Source organism: Xenopus laevis, chromosome 1S (genome assembly GCF_017654675.1).
Source record: "Xenopus laevis strain J_2021 chromosome 1S, Xenopus_laevis_v10.1, whole genome shotgun sequence".
Lineage (NCBI taxonomy): Eukaryota > Metazoa > Chordata > Amphibia > Anura > Pipidae > Xenopus > Xenopus laevis.
The window spans coordinates 76935427-76954105 of NC_054372.1; the positions used below are offsets into that span (position 1 = coordinate 76935427).

Here is an 18679-nt window from a genome sequence, read left to right on the forward strand (position 1 = left end):
ATCGACCGGTCTCCCTTCTTCCATTCGCAACCAAATTAGTAGAAAGGCTTATTTACAAACGCCTGATCCAGCATTTCACTCACAACTCCCTCCTCGACCCCCTGCAATCTGGCTTCCGCCCATCACACTCGACTGAAACTGCACTCACCAAAGTAACCAATGATCTTCTATTGGCAAAGTCTAAAGGTCATTATTCCATTCTAATCCTTCTAGATCTCTCTGCAGCCTTTGACACAGTTGACCACGCACTCCTCCTTGACATTCTACACTCATCTGGCATTCTGGACACTGCTCTTTCATGGTTTACATCTTATCTGTCTGACCGTTCCTTTAAAGTTTCCTTCTCTAACTCTACTACTACTACTTTCCCACTCTCTGTTGGAGTTCCTCAAGGCTCTGTTCTTGGCCCCCTGCTGTTCTCGCTCTATACAACTTCCCTGAGAAGACTTATTCAGTCATTTGGACTTCAGTATCACCTTTATGCTGATGACACCCAACTCTACTTGTCTACTCATGATCTTTCTAATTCTGTCCTTTCCCAAGTCACAGACTGTCTCTCTGCTGTCTCCTCCTGGATGTCACAGCGCCACCTGAAACTGAACCTTTCTAAAACAGAACTCATTATATTTCCTCCAAGATCTTCCCCTGTCCCTCAGATATCACTCACCGTAAACAACACCACCTTTCATTCCACCACACAGGCACGCTGCCTAGGAGTTATCTTAGACTCTCATCTGTCTTTTTCACCACACATTCAAACACTTGCAAAATCTTGCCATATTCAACTGCGCAACATTGCTTGAATACGACCATATCTCAGTTCAGAATCAACTAAAACACTGATTCAGTCTCTCATCATCTCCCGCCTTGATTACTGCAACTTACTCCTCACAGGTATTCCACCTTTCACAACTCCAATCTGTCCTAAACGCGGCCGCTAGACTCATTCATCTAGCTCGCCGCTCAACATCAGCTGCTCCCATATGCATGTCCCTTCACTGGCTCCCAATCTCTTCTAGAATTAAATTCAAATTACTTACACTCACATTCAAGGCCCTTAATAATTAAACCCCTCCCTATATTTCATCTCTAATCTCCAAATGCACTCCTTCATGAAACCTATGCTCTGCTTCTGATCTTCGCCTCACTTCTCCTCTGATCACTTCTGCCCATTCTCGTCTACAAGACTTCTCTCGGGCTTCTGCTTTTCTCTGGAACTCTCTGCCACAAGCTGTCAGACTTTCTCCTTCTTTCGAAACTTCCAAGAGCTCCTTAAAGACCCATCTGTTTAAAGAGGCTTATTCGATGTACCTTAATTAATCATTGCTGTCAAAAATGACAAAGTGTTTATATAATTCTAATGTCTCAATTGTACCCTAACCTTTAGTTTGTAAACTCTAATCTCTAGGCCCTTCTAACCCCATTGTATTCTGTAATCCTTGTTTGTTTTCCACCATTTATTCCCTGTTTGCTATAACTGCAGTAAAGAACTTCGTATCTTGACAGCGCTATATAAATAAATGATGATGATGATGATGATGATGATGAATAAGGCATTCCATCTAATTCGATTTAAAGTTTTTCCTAAAAAAAAAACTTCGATTTTTCTAAGTCCACAAATTGACTCCAGATAGGTTCTAGGAGGTCCCCCATAGGCTAAAACAGCAATTCAGGAGATTTCGAAGTCGAGTTTTTAATGAGACAGTACATGATAAATTGCGAAAATCTAATTTCCACATTTTTTTCAAATTCAAATCGAATTTGGACTATTCCCTAGCTGAAGTACACAAAAATAGCTTGAAGCTCGAATTTTTTTCATTCGAAAATTCACCTCGACCCTTGATAAATCTGCCCCTCAGAGTCAGTAATAAGCTTTGTATATGATTGTTAGATAATTGTTATTCCTTTAAAGTTTCCTTCTCTAACTCTACTTCTACTACTTTCCCACTCTCTGTTGGAGTTCCTCAAGGCTCTGTTCTTGGCCCCCTGCTGTTCTCGCTCTATACAACTTCACTGAGAAAACTTATTCAGTCATTTGGACTTCAGTATCACCTTTATGCTGATGACACCCAACTTTACTTGTCTACTCATGATCTTTCTAATTCTGTCCTTTCCCAAGTCACAGACTGTCTCTCTGCTGTCTCCTCCTGGATGTCACAGCGCCACCTGAAACTGAACCTTTCTAAAACAGAACTCATTATATTTCCTCCAAGATCTTCCCCTGTCCCTCAGATATCACTCACCGTAAACAACACCACCTTTCATTCCACCACACAGGCACGCTGCCTAGGAGTTATCTTAGACTCTCATCTGTCTTTTTCACCACACATTCAAACACTTGCAAAATCTTGCCGTATTCAACTGCGCAACATTGCTCGAATACGACCATATCTCAGTTCAAAATCAACTAAAACACTGATTCAGTCTCTCATCATCTCCCGCCTTGATTACTGCAACTTACTCCTCACAGGTATTCCACCTTTCACAACTCCAATCTGTTCTAAACGCGGCCGCTAGACTCATTCATCTAGCTCGCCGCTCAACATCAGCTGCTCCCATATGCATGTCCCTTCACTGGCTCCCAATCTCTTCTAGAATCAAATTCAAATTACTTACACTCACATTCAAGGCCCTTAATAATGAAACCCCTCCCTATATTTCATCTCTAATCTCCAAATGCACTCCTTCATGAAACCTATGCTCTGCTTCTGATCTTCGCCTCACTTCTCCTCTGATCACTTCTGCCCATTCTCGTCTACAAGACTTCTCTCGGGCTTCTGCTTTTCTCTGGAACTCTCTGCCACAAGCTGTCAGACTTTCTCCTTCTTTCCAAACTTCCAAGAGCTCCTTAAAGACCCATCTGTTTAAAGAGGCTTATTCGATGTACCTTAATTAATCATTGCTGTCAAAAATGACAAAGTGTTTATATAATTCTAATGTCTCAATTGTATCCTAACCTTTAGTTTGTAAACTCTAATCTCTAGGCCCTTCTAACCCCATTGTATTCTGTAATCCTTGTTTGTTGTCCACCATTTATTCCCTGTTTGCTATAACTGCAGTAAAGCACTTCGTATCTTGACAGCGCTATATAAATAAATGATGATGATGATGATGATGAATAAGGCATTCCATCTAATTCGATTTAAAGTTTTTCCTAAAAAAAAAACTTCGATTTTTCTAAGTCCACAAATTGACTCCAGATAGGTTCTAGGAGGTCCCCCATAGGCTAAAACAGCAATTCAGAAGATTTCGAAGTCGAGTTTTTAATGAGACAGTACATGATAAATTGCGATAATCTAATTTTCACATTTTTTTCAAATTCAAATCAAATTTGGACTATTCCCTAGCTGAAGTACAAAAAAATAGCTTGAAGCTCGAATTTTTTCCATTCGAAAATTCACCTCGACCCTTGATAAATCTGCCCCTCAGAGTCAGTAATAAGCTTTGTATATGATTGTTAGACTCCAATGTCTCCTCCTAGCTGTAATCTTGCACCTGTTAGGTTTTAGAAGTCTCTTTATAATGTGCTTAGCTATAGTTCAACTACTACATAAAAGGTTTAGCCAGAGATGCGGGACTGATCTAGGGTTGCCACCTGTCCAGATTTCACCCGGACATCCCGGTTTTTGGAAGGGCTGCCCGGGTGAAAAGTCTGGATTTCCAAATTAGGAAATCCAAACAGGACATTGAAGTAAATGACAATCGCTGATTGCTACATAATCAGTCCCGCCCCTGATGTCTCCTGCACTGCTCCCTACATCACTAGCCCACCCCATGTCCATTTTTGCTGAAAAAAAAGGCGGCAACCGTAGACTGAAAATATGCCACATATTCTGTATAGTATAATGAGTGGGTCTTATGAAACGTCTCTAGTTAGCTGTAGTTCAACTACTGCATAATAGTTTTAGACACAGATGTGGGACTGATCATGTGCAAACATATTCTGTATATATGATGTGTAGGTCTTATAAGCAGCCACTCATAATACATATATAATATTTTCCTTAGTGTGAGTTCAGATTTTTGCAACAACTGTGCTGCTGAACTCCATCCGCCAGTGGGTCACTCAGCTGCTTTACTGAGCCACATATACCAGATTAATCCAATGGGAAACATTCACACATGGGTAGTCTCTGCTCACTCACAAACTGTAAAGGTGGCCATACGAGGAGAGATCCGCTCGTTTGGCGATGTCGCCAAACGAGCGGATTTCTCCCCGATATGCCCACCTTGGGGTGGGCAATATCGGGCTGATCCGATTGTGGGCCCTAGGGCACAATGATCGGATCCTAACAAATGGTAATGGGCAGTTGGATCGCGGGACCGCATCATTGAACAGATGCGGCCGCGATCCAACGGGATTTTTAGTCCCATCCGATTGAGATATCTCGATAGGGGAAGCCCGTTGGGGGGCCCCATACACGGGCCAATAAGCTGCCGACTAGGTCTGTCGGCAGCTTTTATCAGCCCGTGTATGGCCACCTTTACACTGCTTTTGACAAAGCTGCCATAGTGATGAAATTGAAGTTATGTAGTAGTTAAACAACAGCTAACTATGTGACTAAGAAACTGCTTATAAGGCTCACACATCATACTATAAAGACTGTGTTTGTATTCCCTGTGTCTGGAGTGGCTGACTAAAGGTGGACATACACTGGCCAATAAAAGCTGCCAAAAGACCAAGTGGTCCCTCGGGCCCACAAACGGATCAGACGAACATCACCCAGTGGCCATACTGGGGCAAGATCTGCTCGTTTGGCAACCTCTCCACTCCAGACAATGGGGACACACACAGTCTGTATAGTATGAGTAGGATTATAAGCAGTTTCTTGGCAGTTTCCATTTCATCACTATGGCAGCTTTGTCAAAAGCAGTGTAACAGTTTGTGAGTGAGCAGAGACTACTCATGAGTGAAGTTTTCCCATATGGATTAATCTGGTAAAACAGCTGACCGACTGGCGGATGGAGTTCAGCAGCACAGTCTTGTTGAAAATTTCTGAACTCACAAGTAAAATACTGTTTTTCTAATTATATTATTGTATGACATGCAGCTGGATTGCTGCTGGGCAAGGAACTCCGCAGTTCAGATTTGACAGTATTAATTATACAATGTTCCGAATTAATTATGGAGAAATCTGTGCCTTGAAATTCTCAAAACAGCAAAAATTCGCAAAATGCAATGGGCGTCAAAATATTTCTGACCCGTGTCAATTTTAACGCGAGCAACTACGTGCAACTATTTGGTTTGCATTAAAGTCAATGGGCATCTGAATAATTTTAATGTGTGTGTCAATTTTACTAGCGCCAAATTTTCATTTTTGACGGTAGTTTTTTTGCCGGCAAATTAATTCGCTTGCAATGAAATGTGGTAATTCTCAGCGAATTTGTGTCTGGCGAATTTATTGGCCCATCACTAACCCTAATCACCAAGGCTACACATTGTACTACATAGACTTTAGGGGTCATTTATGACTACAGTTGCCATGTTTTTTACCACAATGCAGATGAGATGTCTGACACAGACAGAGATGTCTTTCAGGCCCCTAAAATGTCTAGTGTTTGACTTGTTTTACCAATATTTATTGAAATTGTATATGAATTAGGGCCTTATGGGGACCCTATACCTCCTGGCCCACCCTGCACCCGCAGGATCTACTTCCTCTGTAGTTACTCCCCTGCTTCTGGTACATTTATTAGAACATGGCAGGTAGGTGTGGTTTGTCCCATTATTGCTCTCATCTTAGACAGGAAAAGGGAAACAGGAACAGGAGTGAACCATAAGACAATGGCAAAACAGCAGGAATGCCCTTAACCAAAATGGCCACACAAGCAGGTTACTACAATAAGAATAGCCATATCACCTTAAATGATCATATTTATGTTTTGCATACTTTTCTTTCTCTACAATCATTATAAGTGCAGCATTATATTTCTCAGCTATTTGTAAGAACTTCCAATTATGAACTTGTATTGTTTAACAGCAGCCCTTTTAGGAAATGTTTGTTCATGTTTATTACTATGCAGCACAGGGGACATTAGAGGGCGCCCTCTATAGCAGGCCACATACTATGCCTTAGGGATGATACAGCCATGTGGAGCAGAGCTGGCAACTTCTCATCTTGTTTGTTATATGGCAATAAGCTTTGTTCTTATTGGTTCATGAATGTGACCGACAGTATTGCTTCACAGAATGGTTATTTTATCTGTTTTGTGAAACAAAACTTTCATTTTGTGGAAAGAATGAATCCTGTACTATAAAATCTTGTATGTCCAAGTTTTTTTTTACATAATTCATTCTGTAAGTAACTTTGCACATAAGTGTGTCTGTTACATGGAGGTTATACATTTGTACGACAGATTGCTTGTTAAAATGTACAGAATGGAGTTTGTGATATATTGACATCCTTTTGTGCACTAACCAGATTTTGTTCTCATTCTTTAATAGAAATAAGTCTTTTGTATATTTTTTTATCTGTGTATGGTCACAAATACTTATATACCACGAGAGACATTAATTCTGTGTATTAGGGATAGTTTTGTATACAGAATTTATTTGGGATAAACCGCACCCCATATTATCTATTCCTTCTGTAGATATGGATCTATGTATAGTTTCAATGGTTCCTGGGATGCATGCCCCATTGTTAATGTGTCTTGGAAAAGGGAACTATTTCCTTTTTATGTACAAAAGGTTTATTGCCCTCAAATGTGCTCCATCTATCTAAAAGCCCTTTATCACAAATGTGGGGGAAACCTGGATTATTAAGCAATTAGTCTGATGACGGGAATAGAGCTATCTTTTGTGTGTGCTTTAACTGTTCCATACAAATAGGGAGGCCCTATTGTAGGATGCCTCCTAATCTATTGTGGGATGTCTATCAGCTGTATGTCTATAATATTTCTTAAATTGGCTTGTGTTTCATATACTGGTCAAGGTCCTCCCGCAGTTTTAAAGTAATTATGTTTCCATATCCAAATCCTATGGAGACGAGGAGGTGTGCAGTACCAGGGGCGTGGTAAAAGATTTTTGTTGAATCAACAGCTCAAGTTTGAGCCTTGGCTTTTTACTGGTACATAAGGATTTAGTTTTCCAATTATTCAAAGTGGTTTTATTTCTTCCAATAAAGGTAAATGGTTCAATGTGTATAGATGGTCAAGTTATGCAGGTACTCATTTATACATTTTGGTACCCATTTAAATAGGAAGGAGAAGGCTAGAATTTGTGCTTTTGGAGGAGGGATATTTATATGTCTGATTTCTGAGTACATTTTGAAGATTCTATCACAATTGGCAAGGATATCTCTGGTTTGGTGTTATTATTATTAATAATAATTTGTCTGCAAAGGCAGTGGATTTATGGGACGAGTTTCTAAAATGAATCCTAAATATCTCCTTATATAAATAAATCAAATAAAACCTTGGAAGATATTGCAGACATGCAGTGACTGAGTTGAAATGATGCATTCTGTTTCCAAACTTATCCTGAAGTGTATGAAAAGAAGACTAAAACCTTTGTATTGTACAAGCAAGCAAATTGTCTTTTCCAGTAATCAATGAGATGAATACCATCAAATGTTGGAGTTTACCATTTGATAAATCTGCTTTTAAAAACCCCATAGGAATGAATAGAAATTGAGCGAGTTTTATTGTGGTGAGTTCTAAATTCACAGATAAATCTGCCCAAAGTGTATGTAAAGGAAATACCAACATATATTTTCCCAGTATAGCAAGTAAATGCCATTTATGGATTACAAAATCTAAAAGGGGAGTACTTGAACTTGCTTAGTGTACAAAAATGGTGTCAATACATATGTACCTTCTCTCCTTCCTCAAGCAATCTGAGCAGTGTGGTACTGTCCATCTTCTCATCCTCCTCCACAGAAGAACCTTCACTTAATTGGTCTTGCAGCATTTCCTGGTTTTCATCTTCTCCTCCATCTGGGGCAGACCGTGATCTCTTCAAAGGAGCTTTCACTAGGCCTGCAAAGTGCCATAAACCTTTCCGTTCTAGCCATTTATTGTAAGCAGATTTTTCCTGAATTGGATAACCTATAAACTAGCACTGGCATGAAAACTATAAAGCAATTTCTAACATGAGCAGAGTAATAGAGAAAAAAGGTGCTATGCATTTATAATTATATTTTCAACTCTACTGGAGCTTTCACAGCCTCTGAATGAACAATTTCAAATTTGACATGTTGCAAAATGTACTACCTGAAGAAAATATTTAGGTGTTATGGCCTTCACAGTTCCTCAAATATTGTTCTGTAGCTAAACTTGAATATTAATAATACAAAGTTTGTACTAACGACTTTTAAAGAAAGCCAACATGAAAGCTTTGTCTTGAATTATAAAATGCTCAAACTTTGGCACATTCAACATTTTAAGTATATGTATCCAATATATGCAGGGTTGTGCTATTGTCTTAGAAAATCTACAAACCATTCATTTGACTAAGGTTGCCTAGTCTTCTGAACACAACTCTGTAGTGGTTAACATAATAATAATAACATAATAACCCATAGTAGACATAATTTGTGTCACTCTGATACCTGAACTCTTACCACTGACTTGTTCTTTTGTTCTTGTAATACTGCAATATGTGGCTATGCTGCTACATAAGAGTGATGGATTTTTATTAATATTGCATAAGTTTAAGACATTTACTCACCTTTTACTCTGGCAATGGTATCTTCACCATGCTCTGGCTCATTTTGTGCCGTTTCCCTGTCAGAGCTTTCTTCAACACTGTCCTGAAAAACAGCTGGATTCCCCGGCATCAGACGCATGTAGTAGTCCTTACTGTCATAGCTGACCGCACGGCGGTATCGAGCTGGCTTCTATAAAAAAAGTTGTATTTACTATTAAAGCAAGCAGCCTGTTTTGTTCCTATTAGTGACTCCAGCTCATAATATCAAAATAACAATACAATGGTATGTGGCAGACTACAGTGAATAGCCATTAAGATAATTTAAGTCATTAATTTGCTAAAGAAGTGGTCTCCCACTTTATATTTTAAGAAAATGAAATAAAACAAAATTTAAACAGCATTAAAAAAGCCAAGAGGGGGGCGCATGCGCGTCATGACTGGGTGAAGACGTTTGTTTTCGGAGCTCCACGGTGATAGGCCATAATCCCCCGAATTCAAGCTACATTTAGTTTACAGAAGATCGGGGAATCTTCAGAAACGGCAGGGAACTTATGGGGAAAAAGAAGAATCGTGAAACAGCAGGTACGCTGTCTCCTTTCCTGCAGAAACGCTCGGCTGCTAATAAGCTCCGTAAGATCCAAAATGGTGGCGCCACTCCGGACATGACGAAGGATCCAATCAAAAGCTCCCCGACTGCTCCCCTCAAATCGACACCTCAGCTGCACAAGTCAACTGCGGTAGAGAAGCTGCGCAGGGCGAGGGAGAGCGGTGAGGAACAGGACACGGGAAGTGCGTCTATCCCTAGCTCCCCCACAAGCTCGCTTCCACACAGTCCTTCTCAACTCCTGACGGCTCTACCGGAGGAGTTCTCTGGGGTAAGGAGAGACAGCAACTACCCGACCCTGGGCACTCCTCATTATCCAGCTCTCCAAGTGCCACATGCTCCCAGGCCCCTACGCCACACGGGCACGGAGCTATGGAGATGAGGCCTGACTACAAAGATGGCGGTAATGACTCTGCACTGGAACACAGCAATATTTCCGACACAACTGCGGGACTCCACACTCCAGAGCACCAGCCTGAACTACACACTCATGAAGTAAGTGATCTTCAAGTATCCGTTCCTGTCACTGCTGATATAGTAGCTCAACAACTCTCTGCTTTGCACAATTCACTATCGGCAACCATAGCGGGGGCTGTTAAAGAAGCTGTCCATGAGTTTCAGGCTGAACTGCACGCAATAGGTCAGAGAGTTGATAAATTGGAAACTATTACAGACAACTTAATACTGCGACATAACACTCTGGAAGACGACCAACTCACTTTACAAGATGAATTGGCCAATCTTAAATCATACTGTGAGGACTTGGAAAATAGGAACCGCAGACAAAATCTTCGAATAAGAGGGGTCCCTGAAAGTGTTCTGCCGAAAGACATCAGACAACATTTAAGAGCCCTGTTCTCCAAGCTATGCCCGGATCTACCTACGGAAGCATGGAGATTTGACAGAGCACACAGAGCCTTGGGCCCAAAAAAACCAGGCCTATCAAGTCCCAGGGATATTATACTTTGCTACCATTATTTTGAGAGCAAAGAGAAAATCATTGCGGCAACTAGAAACTCTACGCACATTGACTTCCAGGGTGCAAAATTACAAATTTATAATGATATTTCTCCTATCACTTTGGCTAAGAGGAGAGATCTCAGACCGGTAACGCAACTTCTGAGGGCACATGAAGTTCCTTAGCGGTGGGGATTCCCATTCAAGTTAATGGTTTTGATGAAAGGTCAGCAATACATCCTCTCCGATCCTCGGAAAGGTAACAAATTTCTCACCGATCTCGGATTACCTCCATTGCCAACAGCCGGGGATTTTCCCAAACCAGGCCTACCCAGACTTGCTCCAGAATGGGAGACAACTAGCCCACGCCGGAACCCAACAGCTGCTTCGCTGATGCCTACCTTTCCTACCTGATCACTGATCCGACGACAGTAGAATGTGTTTTCTCTTTTTCCCAGATTTTCGATTTTTGATACTCTTGGTTTAGCCCTAACGTTGACACTGTTAGCTTTCTTGGGCCTATCCTGCGGGGGACCGACTCTTCTCGCCTGGTTGTTTCTGCCTGGACGCTCCACCGGACACTGGTACTTGAAAATCATTTACCGATAGGGTCCCTGGTTACCGAAAGTCAGGTAACACCACTGTACATACTAATGTTTTGTTTACTCTTGTTAACATGTATTTTTGGTTTGGCTATTTTGGATTTTGTTTTTTTTCTATCTCCAACCACACAACTCAGCTGGATGACCCACTTGAACCGCCCTATTGGTTTCTTTGTGCAGTCGGCATTGAGAATTCCTTCTCCTTTTTTCCCACCCTTCCTTCCGTTAAGGCTTTCGGAAACCAACCTCGATTTTCTTGGATTGTTCAAGGTCCCTCCAGCCGTTCGACGACTCAAACAGAGTGACTTTGGGTTTAGCACAAGAGGTTCCTCTATTTTAACTGGTATTCTGCTAATTATACAAATGGTTACTATGAATGTTGATATTGTTTAGGGGTTACACTGGTGTATGAGCCCTGCAGATTAGCTTTCTCCATTATATTGCCATGATGATTCGCCTAATTTCTTTAAATGTGAAAGGACTGAATAGCCCCAGGAAGCGAACGCTAGCCCTTAAGGAACTTCGACGATTTCAGGCAGATAGACTCAACTCTCGCCTCTATACCAGAACCTACCAGGCATCAGGTCCCCACAAAAAAGCTGGGGTTATGATTCTGATCCGTAAAGATTGCCCTTTTACAGTCTCTAAGCAAGTTGCGGACCCACAGGGCCACTATATACTTCTGCAGGGCTCCTACGTTGGTACCCCAGTTACTTTGCTTAATGTCTATGTCCCAAATGTTAAGCAGATTAGTATGGTACGCAAAACTTTGGCTTTGACTAATAAGTACTCTTCCGCAACTGTGATAGCAGGTGGTGATTACAATTTAGTGTTTTCTGAGAACCTGGACAGAGATATCCTTCCATCTCCCACAGAAAGCCAAGCAATTTTGGTCCCTGATCAGGTCTTATTTGACCCTTGGCATATTAATAATCCTAGGGATAAACGGTTCACGTTTTACTCCTCCCCCCACCAGAATTCTATGAGATTAGACTATTTTTTTGTTTCCCAGAATTGTTTGAAATTCCCTATTACTACCTCTATTCAAACTATCTCATGGTCTGATCATGCCCCCATAACATTGAACATCTCCATCCCCCCCCCCCCCCATGATGCAGAGACAGACACACTGGATATTGAATGAAACTATTTTAAATGACATTAGCTCAAGAGATGCTATTGGGGAACATTTGAAAGAGTACTTTACTCATAATAAGGGGTCGATTTCTTCGTTGGCCGTTCTGTGGGAGGCTCATAAGGCGGTTATTAGGGGCCATATCATATCACTGTCTACTGCTCAGAGGCGCAATAAAAGAAAGGAAACGTACGATTTAGAAAATAACCTTCGTAAACTAGAAGCTACCTACTCGTATAACCCAGACCCTATCATAGCCCAAGAGATTCAGAGGTTACGTTCCGCATTGAAACAACTTGCCACCCAGAATGCAGAAAAGACTTTGCTTTGGACGAAACGGAGATATTACCAAATGGGTAACAAAGCCCATACTATTCTAGCGAATCAGCTCCGTCAACGTACTAGGCAGTCCCAAATTCTAACAATTCAATCTGACAGAGGAGAGCCCCTACACAATCCTATCGAGATTTCAAAGGCCTTCCACGCTTATTACTCCACACTCTACAATCTCTTCCCAGAATCCACTCCAAAAACAAAACAGATAGCCCAGTTCTTAGAAGGGTGTCACTTACCTAAATTGACAGACAAAGAACTGGAAGGCCTTAATAAACCTATTACACAGGAAGAAATAATCAATGTGCTGCTATCTCTTCCGCTCCATAAGTCCCCGGGACCTGACGGGTTCTCTAACTCCTATTATAAGACTTTCCGTGGGATCCTGGCACCAATACTCACTGACCTATTTAATGCCTTTTTGCAAGGGGGGGAAAAATACCCAATACCATGCTTACCTCCTACATCACGGTCCTGCCAAAGGAAGGTAAAGACCCCTCATTGTGTGGGAATTACAGGCCCATAGCACTTTTGAATAGCGATCTGAAAATCTTTACGAAATTATTAGCCCAAAGACTGACACCATTATTGCCCAGATTGATCAATAGTGACCAGGTGGGCTTTGTGGTGGGCAGGCAAGCAGGGGACAACACACGCAGAGCGATAGATTTAATTGATATTATTCAATCCCAGGGCATCTCCTCTGTCATGTTGAGCTTGGATGCGGAGAAAGCCTTTGATAGGCTAGACTGGACTTACATGACCCAGATGCTTCAGCACATGGGCTTTCGGGGCTCCTTTTTGCAAGCGATCAATCTTCTTTATTCCACTCCATTAGCCTATTTGAAATTGAATGGAGATGTAGGGGCACCGATCCATATCAGGAACGGGACCAGGCAGGGCTGTCCTCTCTCCCCTCTGCTCTATGCCCTCAGTATAGAACCCCTGGCGTCCAAAATAAGAGAACATCCAGATATATCTGGAATAACAGTAGGCGAGGGGGAATACAAAATATCCCTCTTTGCGGACAACGTCCTATTGACCCTTAGTAATCCGCTAATATCCCTACCCAATCTCCATAACACCTTATCAGAATATAGTAAAGTAGCGGGATACAAAATCAATTAGGCGAAATCGGAAGCACTTATGTTCCATACTGAGGGTAATATCCGGAGGGCTCTGCAATACAATTTCCAGTACAAGTGGCACAAGTCCCATATTAACTATTTAGGTATCAAACTAACCCCTCATTACCACCAACTGTTTCAAACTAATTTTTCGCCTATGGTGAAACAAATCACAAAGGACCTCCAAGATTGGCAGCAATACCATATTTCCTGGCTCGGGCGTATTGCTGCAATTAAAATGACTATACTCCCCAGGTTATTGTATTTGTTTGAAACCATTCCACTTCGACTCCCACCATCACAGCTGGGCCATATTCAAAAGCTAATATTTAAATTCATCTGGGGTTCCACGAAGGCTAGATTTCCTCGATTGGTACTCTTGACTGGGAGGAGCCAAGGTGGCCTGGCAGTACCAGATGTGGGGAAATATTATGAAGCCACTCATCTTTGCCAAACTCTAGTGTGGCTGCAAACCTCTCCTCCAACTAAATGGGCTCAGTTAGAGGCAGCGTGGACTTCTCCCCTTCACATAAGCAATTTGATACTATCTGATAAGCCCAAACTACAGCTTTCGACTCTGGCCCCAAAACCCATCACATTCACGTGTACTATATGGCGACAGTGCCAAAGGAAATATAAGTTTAGTCATCACCCATCAGCCCTAACACTGCTTCAAGGGAATCCAAACTTCCAGCCAGGTCAGAGACCGATTTACCAATCTCATTGGGCGGCCTTTAATTTTGTAAGAGTCATTGATTTCGTAGATCCGCTAAGGCACAGGCTTTATACATATCAGGAACTTGATGGTAGATGTAAGTGGAGTTCAGGGAAGGAAATGGAATTCCTCCAGATTAAACATTTTATTACCACTCTCTTTAGACAGCAATCTATTATTAGGCTATCCCCCGTTGAGAAAATATTAGGTAGCATGTTCCCGTATAAGGGTCTAATCTCACGTTTATACAGCTCATTGAACGCCCTTCCAGAAGACCCCTTCCCTAAACACTCATACATGCTGTATTGGGAATCTATGTGGGAACCAGGCTTAACCTTCGCCCAATGGGGCAAAATATGGGAAAATGCCCGCAAAATAACGACTTATGTTCAACAAAAAGAGAGTATATATAAAACGCTGATGAAATGGTACCTCACCCCAGATAGGCTTTCTAAGATGTTTCCACAGAGGAGCCCTCTATGCTGGAGGGGGTGCCACCATAAGGGCACGCTTCATCACATTTTATGGGCCTGTCCTAAACTGACTGAGTTCTGGCAGGAAATTGTCAATTTAATAATAGCAGTCCTCAGAACTCCTTTGAATATCGACATGCCCCACTTACTTTTAGCTCTCCCTATTTCGGGATTGAAAGGCACGTCTCAAAAGTGGGTCAACCAGGTAAATACTGTAGCCAGATTGGCAATAACCTCCAAATGGAAATCCTCCGCCATCCCATCCACTCAAGAAATAATCCTTAGGCTTGAAAATAACAAGAGATTTGAGGAAATGACTGCCCGTATTAACAATTCATTACAGTTACATAATAATATTTGGGGCAACTGGGATTATTATCTAACAACTAGAGATGACCGATCCTGATTTGCCCATTGTTTTCAACAAAGCTCGGAATTCGAAATGTCACTACTGGCTGCTTCTTCCCCTTCCTATGATATCTCTTGTGTTGGTTGTTTTCTTTTCTCCCTCTCCTTACTTTCCCAACTTCTTTTCTCTTTTTTTATTTTTATTTTTAACTATTGCTTTTCCAATATGGTTGTGATGTTTTGATGCTTTTATATAATTCGAACTTCAGTCTGTAACACAATTTAGATACCTTTGCATGGAACAGAACTGATTGTTATGGATAATGACATGAGTCTTTTGTTGTTGACTATGTAAGTTTATTGTGAAACCCAATAAAATCTAAGTTACGAAAAGAAAAAAAAGCCAAGAGATGGGAGGACGTCACGTGATGCGTTCGTTATCAGACGTGCAGGCACATTGCTCCATCCCGGACCGCGGAAATAGCACCCTAAGCTCCCACAAACTACCTTTATAATCACCAGGCTTTTTGTGGAACCTGGAGAGGCATGCCCAAAACCAGCAAGTCCAAGAAAAAAGCTCACCAAAAACCGCTAACAGATTTCTTCGACTCGCAAAGCACAACAACGAACAAATTCACCCGCGCAGTCGAAGGGTGGACCGCCAGACAAGCACACATTCGGGCAGAACACAAGTTTCTCCGCACATTAGCGACGCAACACTCCTTCATAAATTAAAGACTGCACAAAACGGAAATGTCAGCTACCATAACAGCGCAGCTCACACGTGAAATACGGAAGTTAGGACACTGCACTGACGAGGTTGAGCATAAACTAGATGAGACTATTAATTGAGTCAATGGGCACGACACCTCAATAGCTTGACTCTTGGCAAACCATGAGGAAACCATGGAGTGGTTGGAAGATTTCGAGAATCTGTCCAGACGAAATAATATTCATATTAGAGGGTTAAGCAAAATATTGAAACTGCTGGCCATATTGATTCCAGAAGTGCCTAAAGGCCAACTAGAGCTGGATAGAGTGCACAGAGCTCTGGGCGCCAGGAGAGACAATGGGACAGCTCGGGACATTATTCTCAGATTTCACTATTATGCCACTAAAGAAGCAGTAATGGGGTGCCACTGAACCGAGTTCACACCCATACCAAATTTTCTCAGACTTGGAAAGTATAACTATACAGTGAAGGAGATCACTGTGCCCTATCACCCAACTTCTCAGTCAACAGAAAATCCTTTACCAATGGGGATTTCCGTTCAAGCTCACCTTTAAATACAACAACAAGCAGCATGTGATAACATCGCCAGGTGAAGGACAGGCACTGCTCCGGGCCCTACGGATCACCGAGGACGGACGCACGCCTGATAGCCAAGATTACAGGCCACCTCGACCAATGCATCACCAAGGAGCCCGCTGACCACCTTATGGGAAAAAACACCACAGAGGCCGAAATGAGAAAAGAGTGCGGAAGGTGACATAACCATATAGGTAAAATCCAACAGGTAAATGGGAGATAACTTAATCCAAAATGAGATAACTCCTCAGACTGGAGGAAGTCTCCCCATTTCAGACAATACCACAACATCAGTGCTTATGCCACCAGGGAATATCCCCCAAACTGTGGTACTAAACAACTACGTGGCCTTACAACTGCTACAGCCACATCTTGGATGCGAACTGAACCCCAGTTCGACATTGTTTTTTCATTTCATTTTTCTACATGCTTTCTCCCACTTTTTCACCTTATTTTTCTTGACCACTGTGCGGATCTCTACTAGACTGAACAAGCATAGCACACCCCGCTGCAGCAGGCCATCTTTGAGAAAACTTTCACAATTTCAAGATGACAACATTTCACATAACGTTAAGGGTCTTAACAGCCCTCAAAAAGGGCAACTTTGTAATTATTGTATGTAATATAGGGGAGGCGCTCTATTTACTTGGCTTCAGTATATAGCCCAAACGACAAACAAAGTAAATTTTATGATAGTTATTCACATCCCTATCTAAGCACAACCAGGGACAAATTATAATCGGAGGAGACTTAAATGCAACATTAAATGGAAGACGAGACAGATACGATCCTCTAAATCCTAATAAAAAATATGTTGAACCCATATCTAAAGTAATACAAACCAAATTAAAAAATATGGGATTAGTTGATGCCTGGAGAGAGCGCAACCCCTTTAAAAATGCTTACACTTGAGTAACAAGCTTTGTTAGAAATGTAGCTCATGCTCATATTTTTTCTACAGATGTCTTTTTTCTACATGTTTCACCTTTTCATTAGATGCCATGAAGATACCATCTGAAGTCTCGGGCATAATACATGGGAGGATAGACTAAAAACACGACATTACATACATATATATATATATATATATATATATATATATATATATATATATATATATATAGTCCCAAAGGTGCACACCATTTACAGGATAGAGTACCTGGGTGCCTGAGCCAGCAGGGTAAATGTATAGGTGAAGAATGGCGGCACTCACAGGATTTTCAGGCAAAACAAGGTAAAACTTTTTATTTAACTCGACATTTCGATCCCTCACAGGGATCTTTCTCAAGAGTATACAAACATGCCATTGAAGCCCTTGCCTAGGGTGCCAAAATACCTTGGCCAGGCCCTGTTCTCTAGGCTCATGACTGTTTCCTTTGCATATCGTGGGATGCCTTCCAGAGCCAAGCAATGATACTTTGGGATAAACTGGTGGAAAGAAAATATGATGTTATGGTGATAAAAAAAGGCATATGAGAGGGCAGTGGGAACCTCCAGACAAGAATTGTTATATCCAGTATAGGGTGGAGGTGAAAAGAAAAACAGACCCAAGAAAACACCAGAAAGACAAAATATGCTCTTTACTACAAAATACAGTAATCAATAAAAGCAGATAAGGAAAATAATTAACAAAAGGCTAGATATCCTCAAAATGGATCCCTTATTATTATTTACTACAAAATACAGTAATCAATAAAAGCAGATAAGGAAAATAATTAACAAAAGGCTAGATATCCTCAAAATGGATCCCTTATTGGGTAGTATGATGTTAGATGAACTGAAATATGTATTCAACGGGGCAGGACCATCTCTAATGATGTATCTCCTTGTCTATATCGACCTAAAAACAGACAAATAGAAGGAGTTGATAAATATTCTTTAGAAAAGAAAGGATCTTATAGACATACACATACCCCTCCCTACACACTGCGATTTAGTGTATAACTTGCATTTATATTATTTTTGCCAAAGTGCATAACCTTGCATTTATCAACATTGAACCTCATTTTCCAATTTGCTGCCCAGTTTTCCAATTGAGACAAATCACTCTGCAAAGTGGCAGGATCCTGCATGGAACCTATAGTTCTGCACAATTTAGTATCATCTGCAAAAATAGAAACAGCACTTTCAATGCCCACCTCCACGTCATTAATAAACAAGTTGAAAAGCAAGGGACCTAGTACAGAGCCCTGCGGTACTCCACTAACAACACTGGTCCAATTAGAAAATGTTCCATTTACCACCACTCTTTGTAGTCTATCTTTTAGCCAGTTCTCTATCCAGGTACAAATACTATGTTCCAGGCCAACATTCCTTAATTTAACCAGTAAACTTTTGTGTGGCACTGTATCAAATGCTTTAGCAAAGTCTAAGTAAATCACATCCACTTCCATCCCAGAATCAAGGTCTCTACTTACCTTCTCATA

General features: G+C 41.3%; 1 protein-coding gene across 7 annotated transcripts in view; it reads right to left on the reverse strand.

The window, feature by feature from the left end:
• Positions 1-18679, reverse strand: part of LOC108704099 (WD repeat and FYVE domain-containing protein 3) — a 453243-nt gene that overhangs the window by 65915 nt on the left and 368649 nt on the right. For all 7 annotated transcript variants that reach the window (XM_041579765.1, XM_041579766.1, XM_041579762.1 and 4 more), the window contains 2 exons: positions 8672-8840; positions 7817-7980 (listed from right to left, as the gene is read on the reverse strand). In XM_041579765.1, coding sequence (XP_041435699.1) covers positions 7817-7980; positions 8672-8840 — 333 coding nt within the window. The remainder of the gene's footprint in view (positions 1-7816; positions 7981-8671; positions 8841-18679) is intronic.